The sequence below is a fragment of the Spermophilus citellus genome, assembly GCF_964194105.1.
Source record: "Spermophilus citellus genome assembly, chromosome: X".
NCBI lineage: Eukaryota > Metazoa > Chordata > Mammalia > Rodentia > Sciuridae > Spermophilus > Spermophilus citellus.
Window position 1 is genome coordinate 2,136,780 of NC_138190.1, and position 9,365 is coordinate 2,146,144.

Genomic DNA, 9,365 nt, shown 5'->3' on the forward strand with positions numbered 1-9,365 from the left:
GTGATTCCAGCAATTTCCTACTCAATCAGCTTTATTTTCTAAGGGTAAATAATATGGAGAATGCTAATATTAGCTCTCTACTGCACAGGATATTGGTAGGATGGTGATAGAGATGCAATCAACAAATAAGTTAAGGGTGACCCGAGAGCCCCTCTTACTTCCTGTGAACTCACCAAAAGTGAGTTAACCAAAGGAAGGGTGTACAACACTCTCTGTTTACCTTGTGTGGGGCCCAATTCTAGTGTTGGAGTGGCTGTGAGGACTTAAGTACACTAAAGTTTTCATGGACAAAATCGTGGAATTCATCGGGAGGCCAGGGAATCATGTGGACATCATGCATGTTGAGTATAGATTTCTCACACTGTCAATCTCTCCTGGCCTCCACTACACATTTGTGGGATATTTTAGATTTCAGCGACCTTTGAGGATGTGGCTGTGAACTTCACCCAGGAGGAGTGGGCTTTGCTGGATGCTTCCCAGAAGAACCTTTACAGAGATGTGATGCTGGAAGTCCTCAGAAACCTGGCTTCTATAGGTAATAATGTTGTATAGTTATTTAATCACATAGAGAAGTCGTGTTTATTTTGGTCATTTATGTAGAACATGAAAAGACAATCAATTGGTGAATTATTGTAGCATAAAATACTCCATAAATTTGGAAAAGCATTTCTATCTCCTAAAAATTTATACTGTTTTGGTTTGGCATTTTAGGAAAGAGATGGGATGACAAGAACATTGAAGATCAGATCAATAATTCTGGGAGTAATATAAGGTAATTGTACTAACAAGAGGAATCCTTGAGGGAATCTGAGAATGTCATATAATTTGCAAGAAATGTGCACAACTTAAATGTATTTATTCTTACAAGATTTTTTACCAAAAACATATACTTAACTGAGACTGGGGTTGTGACTCAGTGGTAGAGAGGTTGACGAGCACACTTGTGGCACTGGGTTCTCTTCTCTGCACCACATTTAAATGAATAAAGTGTATTCACAACTGAAATAAATTTTACATACATGTGTATTTAACTGTAAAATATACTCATTCTTTTCAAGGTACTTGACATGCAAAAGTACTATGAAATTGCACATGTAAATATCACTATTTGGATAATAGTCGTAAGCAAGCTGTGTTGCAAAGCATTGTTTCCTCTCAAACTCTTTATTTTCTGGCAATTTGAACAAGTTGGAAAACCTACTCTTTACCTGATGTTGGTAGTAATGTAAGCCTAGCACCTTTAAATAAATATAAAATCATGAATGAATCAAGCATTAATCATGTGCTGATCATTCTTTAAAGAAATCTTATGGTAAACTTCAAAGGCAAAGAACAGTATGGGGAAATTTTTAATGAGATTCCAGTTCTTAAGTTGACAAAGAAAAATTTAATAGAGTGAATTCATGTTACTGCATTATGTGTGCCAAAGACTTCATATGCCCTTCATTCCTTCATAGGCAGATCACATCTCACTGTGGACCCGAACGCTACAAGCATGAAGAATGTGAAGAGAAGCCATGTGAATTGAAACAATACAGGAAATCTCTGGTTTCTCTCAAAAGTGTTCACACACAAATGTTAACACAAACTGGAGATGGACCCTATGAAAGTACAATATGTGGAAGAGTCATCAGTTGTTCCAGTGACATTCAAAGACATGAAGATTCTCATACTGGGTGGCAACCCTATGAATATCAACAATGTGGTGAAGCCTTTTCTTCTCTCCCAGCTGTTCAAAGACAGATGAGAACACACAGTGGAGGTAAACCTTTTCAATGTGAGGTATGTTGGAAAGCCTTTCATTACCCCACTTTATTTAGAAAACATGAAAGAACTCATTCTGGAGAGAAACTCCATAAATGTAAACAAGGTGGTAAAACTATGGTTTCATTCACAAGTCTTCGATGTCACGTGATCAGGCACACTGGGAAAGCACATTTCAAATGTAAGGTATGTGGAAAAGCCTTTCCTTATCCCAGTTTACTTAGAATACATCAGAGGACACATACTAGAGAAAAATCCTATGGATGTCAACAATGTGGGAAAGCCTTCAGTACTTCATCTTACCTCCAGATACACGAACAGACTCATACAGGAGAGAAGCCCTATGAATGTAAGCAGTGTGGGAAAGCCTTCATTCAGTCTGCTCACCTTCACTCTCATGAGCAAACTCATACTGGAGAGAAGCCCGATAAATGTCAACAATGTGGAAAAGCTTACACTACTTCATCTTACCTTCAGATACATGAACAAATCCACGCTGGCGAGAAGCCCAATGAATACCAACAATGTGAAAAAGTCTTCACTACTTCTTCTAACCTTCAGAGACATGAACGAACTCATACTAGGGAGAAGCCCTATGAATGTAAGCAGTATGGCAGAGTTTTTATTCAGTCAGCTAACCTTCACTCACTTGAAAACACTCATATGACAGAGAAATCCTATGAATGCCAACAATGTGGAAAAGTCTTCAGTACTTTTTCTAACCTTCAGATACATGAACGGATTCATACTGGAGAGAAGCCCTATAAATGTAAGCAGTGTGGGAAAGCCTTCACTCAGTCCAGTCACCTTCACTCACATGTGAAAACTCATACTGGAGAGAAGCCCTATGTATGTAAACTGTGTGGAAAAGCCTTTGCTCGATCTCCTCTGCTTCACATGCATAAACGAACTCATACTGGAGAGAAGCCTTTTGAATGTAAGCTTTGTGGAAAAGCCTTCACTTACTCCTCTAATCTTCACAGACATGAAAGAACACATACTAGAGAGAACCCCTGTGAATGTCAACACTGTGGGAAAGCCTTCACTACTTCAACTTACCTACAGATGCATGAACTAATCCATACTGGAGAGAAGCCCAATGAAAGTCAACATTGTGGAAAAACCTTTGATACATCCAGTGAACCTCACATGCAGGGAAGAACTCACACAGAAGAGAAGACCAATGAATGCCACCAATGTGGAAAAGTCTTCAGTACTTCTTCTTCCCTTCACAGACATGAACGGACGCATACTGGAGAGAAGCCCTATCAATGTCAACAATGTGGAAAAGCCTACACTACTTCATCTTACCTTCAGATACATGAACAAATCCATGCTGGAGAGAAGCCCAATGAATGCCAACAATGTGGAAAAGTCTTCACTACTTCTTCTTCCCTTCACAGACATGAACGGACGCATACTGGAGAGAAGCCCTATCAATGTCAACAATGTGGAAAAGCCTACACTACTTCATCTCACCTTCAGATACATGAACAAATCCATGCTGGAGAGAAGCCCAATGAATGCCAACAATGTGGAAAAGTCTTCACTACTTCTTCTTCCCTTCACAGACATGAACGGACGCATACTGGAGAGAAGCCCTATAAATGTCAACAATGTGGAAAAGCCTACACTACTTCATCTTACCTTCAGATACATGAACAAATCCATGCTGGAGAGAAGCCCAATGAATGCCAACAATGTGGAAAAGTCTTCACTACTTCTTCTTCCCTTCACAGACATGAACGGACACATACTGGAGAGAAGCCCTATGAATGTAAGCAGTGTGGCAAAGCCTTCACTCAGTCCTCTAACCTTCACTCACATGAAAAAACTCATACTGGAGAGAAGCCCTATCAATGTCAACAATGTGGGAAAGCCTTCAGTACTTCTTCCTACCTTCAGACACATGAGCGGACTCATACTGGGGAGAAGCCCTATGAATGTAAACAGTGTGGCAAAGCCTTCACTGAGTCCTCTAACCTTCACTCACATAAAAAAAACTCATATGAAAAAGATACCCTATAAATGTCAACAATGTGGGAAAGCCTGTACTACTTTGTCTTACCTTCAGATACATGAACAAATCCATACTGGCGAGAAGACCAATGAATGCCAACAATGTGAAAAAGTCCACTACTTTATCCCTTCACAGATATGAACGAACGCATACTGGAGAATAGCCCTATAATGTCAACAATGTGGAAAAGCGTACAGTACTTGATCTTACCTTCAGATACATGAACAAATCCATGCTGGAGAGAAGCCCAATGAATGCCAACAATGTGGAAAAGTCTTCACTACTTCTTCTTACCTTCACAGACATGAAGGGACACATACTGGAGAGAAGCCTTTTGAATGTAAGCAGTGTGGCAAAGCTTTTGCTCAATCATCTAACATTCACTCACATAAAAAAACTCATATGAAAAAGAAACACTATGAATGTCAACAATGCGGGAAAGCCTGCCCTACGTTGTCTCACCTTCAGAGACATGAAGAAATCCATACTGGAGAGAAGCCCTATGAATGTCAACAATGGGGAAAAGCCTTTTTTATATCCCATCAGCTTCACTTACATGAACAAACTCATATTGCAAAGAAATTGTACTGATGAAAACAATTGGCAAAGTCTTCTGTTATTACTGTTCTTCTCATCAACATGTTGGAAGTTTACTGGAGAAAAATTCTTTAAATTTGAAATGTGGTGGATCAATATTTCTTGTCCCCTTCAAACACACTGCTCACTCTGCTGAATATTGTACTGGGGATTGTACTGCAGATTTGGTCTGGTGGCCCTCTACCACTGAGACACATCCTCATTCTTTTTTATATTTTTAATTTTGAGACAGAGACTTGCTGAGTTCCTTCGGGTTGTTCTAAAATGCTGAGGCTGGCCTCAAACTTGTGATCCTTCAGCCTAAGCTTCCCAAGTCTCTGGGATTAAAGGCATACATCACCACATCTGGCTGAATAACTGTTGAAATGTGAAAAAATATGGCAAATCATTCCATTTTCCCTGTTGTCTTCAAAGCCATTTCCCTCACTGGAAAACAAACACTCTGAATGGGGACGATTTGCTACACTCTATCAGCTTCATGTTCTAGACCTATTTTTCTTTTCTTTTATGAAAATTCTCATGGAGAGAAGCCCTATGAAGGTGAAAAATGTGGGAAATCTTTTAATTTTTGCAGTTTATTCTGAGTACTAAATAGATTCTTTTGGAAAGATTCATGCAAAAATGAATAAATCCTATGCAAGTAAGAAATACAAAGGGTTCAGATGTTTTAGTTTTGTTCAGTTGTATTAAAAAAAATACTGTAGAAAATCCTGTGGATAAGCAATGTTGGGCAGTACTTAATTTTGACAGTTTTATTCAAAGACATAAAAGAATTTACATCTGGGCTGGGGATGTGGCTCAAGCGGTAGCACCCTCGCCTGGCATGCGTGCGGCCTGGGTTCGATCCTCAGCACCACATACAAAGATGTTGTGTCCGTTGAAAACTTAAAAATAAATAAATATTTTTAAAAATTCTTAAAAAGAGGATTTACATCTGGGAAAACCCGTCTGCTATTTGTCTATTCATTTATTTATTTTTGATAAAGAAATCGCAGCAGAATGCATTACAATTCTTATTACACATATATACCACAATTATTCATCTCTGTATATAAAGAATTTTGACACCCAATTCATGTCTTTATACATGTACTTTGTATAATTATGTCCTTCACATTCCTTCATCCTTGCTAATCTTTTGTCCCCTCCATTTCCTTCCCAGTCCTCCGCTTTATCTAGAATTCATCTAATCCTTCCATGCTCCCCCCATGTATCCCCTATGAGTCAGCCTCCCTTATATCAGAGAACACGTTCAACATTTCTTTTTTGGGGATTGGCTAACTTCACTTAGCATTATCTTCTCCAATGCCATCTATTTACCTGCCGATGCCATGATTTTATTTTCTTTTTTATTGCTGATTAAAGTTCCATTTTGTATATATGCCACTTTTTTTAATCCATTCATCCACTGAAGGGCATCTAGGTTGACTCCACAGTTTAGCTCTTGTGAATTGTGCTGCTATAAACATTGATGTGGCTGTGTCCCTGTACTATGGTGTTTTAAGTTCTTTGGGTATAGTCTGAGGAGAGGGATTGCTGGGTCAAATGGTGGTTTCATTCCCAGATTTCCAAGGAATCTCCACACTGCTTTCCAAATTGGCTGCACCAATTTGGATGTCCCACCAGCAAAGTAAGAGGGTACTTCCCCCCCCCCCCCGCATCCTCACCAACACTTCTTGTTGTTTGTCTTCATAATAGCTGTCATTCTGACTGGAGTGAGGTGATAGGTTAGAGAAATTTTGATTTGCATTTCTCTAATTGCTAGAGAGAATAAGCATTTTTTTTTCTTATACATGTTGATTGATTGTATATTCTCTTCTGAGAAGTGTCTGTTCAGGTCCTTGGCCCATTTGTTGATTGGGTTATTTGTTTTTTTGGTGCTTAGCTTTTTGAGTTCTTTATATAAAATAGAGATTAGTGCTCTGTCTGATGTGTGAGGGGTAAAAACTTGTTCCCAGGGTGTAGGCTTTCTGTTCACCTCACAGATTGTTTCTTTTGCTGAGAAGAAACTTTTTAGGTTGATTCCATCCCATTTATTGATTCTTGGTTTTAATTCTTGGGCTATAGGAAGTTGGGGCCTAATCCCACATGATGAATATTACAGACTAGTTTTCTTCTATTAGATGCAGAGTCTCTGGTTTAATTCCTAGGTCCTTGGTCCATTTCAATTTGCACTTTGTGCTTGGTGAGACCTAGGGATTTCATTTTATGTTGTTGCTTATGGATTTCCAGTTTTCCTAGCACAATTTGTTGAAGATGCTTTTTTCTCCAGTGCATGTTTTTGGCACCTTTGACTAATATAAGATAATTGTAATTTTCTGGGTTAGTGTCTGTGTCCTCTATTCTGTTCCATTGGTCTCCCAGTCTGTTTTGGTGCCAACACCATGCTGTTTTTGTTACTATTTCTCTGTAGTATAGTTTAAGATCTGGTATAGAGATGCCACCTACTTCAGTCTAAAAATTGTTTTAGCTATTCTGCATGTCTTATTTTTCCAGATGAATTTCATGATTGCTTTTTCTATTTTTAAGGGAATGCCTTGGGGATTTTGATGGAAATTGCATTATATTTGTATAATGCTTTTGGTAGTATGGTCATTTTGATCATATTAATTCTGCCTATCCAAAAGCAAGTTAGATGTTTTCATCTTCTGAGGTCTTCTTTGATTTCTCTCTAGTTTTCATTGTATAGATTTTTTACTTCTTTCATTAAGTTGATTCCCAAGGTTTTTTTTTTTTCTGTTTTGTTTGTTTGTTTGTTTGTTTTTGAGGATATTGTGAATTGGGTAGTCTTTCTCATTTCCTTCTCAGAGGCTTTGTCACTGATATACAGAAATGCCTTTGATTTATGGGTGTTGATTTTATATCCTGCTACTTTGGTTAATTCACTTACCAGTTCTAGAAGTTTTCTGGTGGAGGTTTTTGGTTCTTCTAGATATAGAATCATATCATCAGCAAATAGTGCCAATTTAAGTTCTTCTTTTCCTATACATAATCCCTTTGATTCCTTTCTTTTGTCTAATTGCTCTGGCCAGCATTTCAAGAACTATGTTGAATAGAAATGATGAAAGAGAGCAGCCCTGTCTTGTTCCAGTTTTTAGAGAAAATGCCATCAAATTTTCTCTGTTTAGAATGATGTTGTCCTGAGGCTTAGCATTGAAAGCCTTTACGATGTTGAGATATGTTACTGTTATCCCTAGTTGTTCTAGTGTCTTGAACATAAAGAGTGCTGTATTTTGTCAAATGCTTTTTTCTGCATCTATTGAGATGATCATATGATTCTTATCTTTGTGTCTATTGATGTGATAAGTTACATTTATTGATTTGCGTAAGTTGAACCAACCTTGCATCTTTGGGATGAATCCCACTTAATCATGGTGTATAATCTTGGTAAGCTGTGTTTTCTATTTTATCACTCGATATTGGTCTGTTTGAATTGTGTATGTCTTCCCGATTCAATCTGGGCAGATCGTATGACTTAAGAAGTTTGTGGATAACTTCAATGACTTCTATTATCCTCTGTATTTCTGTCATATCTGTTGTAATATTATCATTTTCATCAAGTATATGGGTAATTTGAGTTCTCTCTCTCATTCTCTTTGTTAGCATGGCTAAGGGTCTGTCAATTTTATTTATTTTTTTTAAAGAACCAACTTTTTTGTCCATATTATCAACTGTTTCATTTGTTTCAATTTTATTGATTTCAGCTCTAATTTTAATTAGTTTTTGCCTTCTACTGCTTTTGCTGCTGGTTTGTTCCTCTTTTTTTAAGGGCTTTGAGAGGTAGTGTGAGGTCATTTATATGTTAACTTTTTTTTCTTTGAAAGAATGAATGCCATGCAATAAATTTTCCTCTTAGTACTGCTTTCATAGTGTCTCAGATTTCCATCAGTTTTTTATATGTTCTTATTAATGCCTAAGAAATTTTTAATCCCATCTTTGATTCCTATTGTTTAGTCTCCAGGTGAGGGAGACATTTTTACTTTGTATTTTGTTTTTGATTCCCAATTCCATTTAATTATAATCTGATGAAATATATGGTAGTGTCTCTACTTTTTTTATATTTGCTAACTGTTGCTTTGTGGCATAATATATGGTCTATTTTAGAGAAGGATTCATGTGCTACTGAGAAGAAAGTGTTTCTGTTTGATGCAGGTTGAAATATTCTATATGTGTCACTTAAGACTAAATTATTGATTATGTTATTGAATTTTATAGTTTTTTAATTCAACTTTTGTTTGGAAGATCTGTGCAGTGGTGAGAGAGGTGTGTTAAAGTCACCCAAGATTATTGTGTTGTGGTCAGTTTGACTCTGGAACTTGAGAAGAGTTTTTTTGAACATAGCTGCACCATTGTTTGGGGCATATATATTTATGATTGTTATATCTTCTTGGGGTATGGTTCCCTTGAGCAGTATGTAGTGTCCATCTTTACCCTTTTAATTCCCATTGGCTTGAAATCTACTTTATTGATATGAGTATGGAAAACCCTGCTCACTTGTGCAGTCCGTGAGAGTGGTATGGTTTTTCCCAACCTTTCACCTTCAGTCGGTGTATGTCTTTTTCTATCAGATGAACTTCCTGGAGGCAGCATCTTGTGGGGTCTTTTTTTTTTTTTTAATCCAGTCTGCTAGCTTATGCCTTGTGATAGGTGTGTTTAATCCATTAGCATTCAGGGTTATTGTTGAGACATGGTTTGTATTTCCAGCCATATTTGTTTATTTTTGTTAGTTATCTTGACTTGGTTTTCTTCTTTGATTAGATTTTTCCCCCTTTGGGGTACTACCTTCCTCTTCTGATTTTCATTGTTGTTTTTCTTTTCCTCTTCATGAAATATTTTTCCAAGGATGTTTTGTAGTGCTGGTTTTCTAGCTATAAATTCTTTTAACTTTTGTTTATCATGGAAGGATTTTTTTCATCTTAAAATCAAAGCTTAATTTTACTGGATACAAGATTCTTGGTAGGCACCCATTTTCTTTCAGCTTCAT

General features: G+C 37.3%; 1 protein-coding gene across 1 annotated transcript in view; it reads left to right on the plus strand.

Moving 5' to 3' along the window:
• The window catches only part of LOC308638968 (uncharacterized protein), a 164,059-nt gene extending 158,805 nt beyond the window's left edge, over positions 1 to 5,254 (plus strand). The window contains exons 12-14 of the mRNA XM_081276896.1: positions 409 to 535; positions 712 to 772; positions 1,458 to 5,254. Coding sequence (XP_081133022.1) covers positions 409 to 535; positions 712 to 772; positions 1,458 to 3,792 — 2,523 coding nt within the window. The 3' untranslated portion in view covers positions 3,793 to 5,254. The remainder of the gene's footprint in view (positions 1 to 408; positions 536 to 711; positions 773 to 1,457) is intronic.
• The last annotated feature ends 4,111 nt before the right edge of the window (positions 5,255 to 9,365 follow it).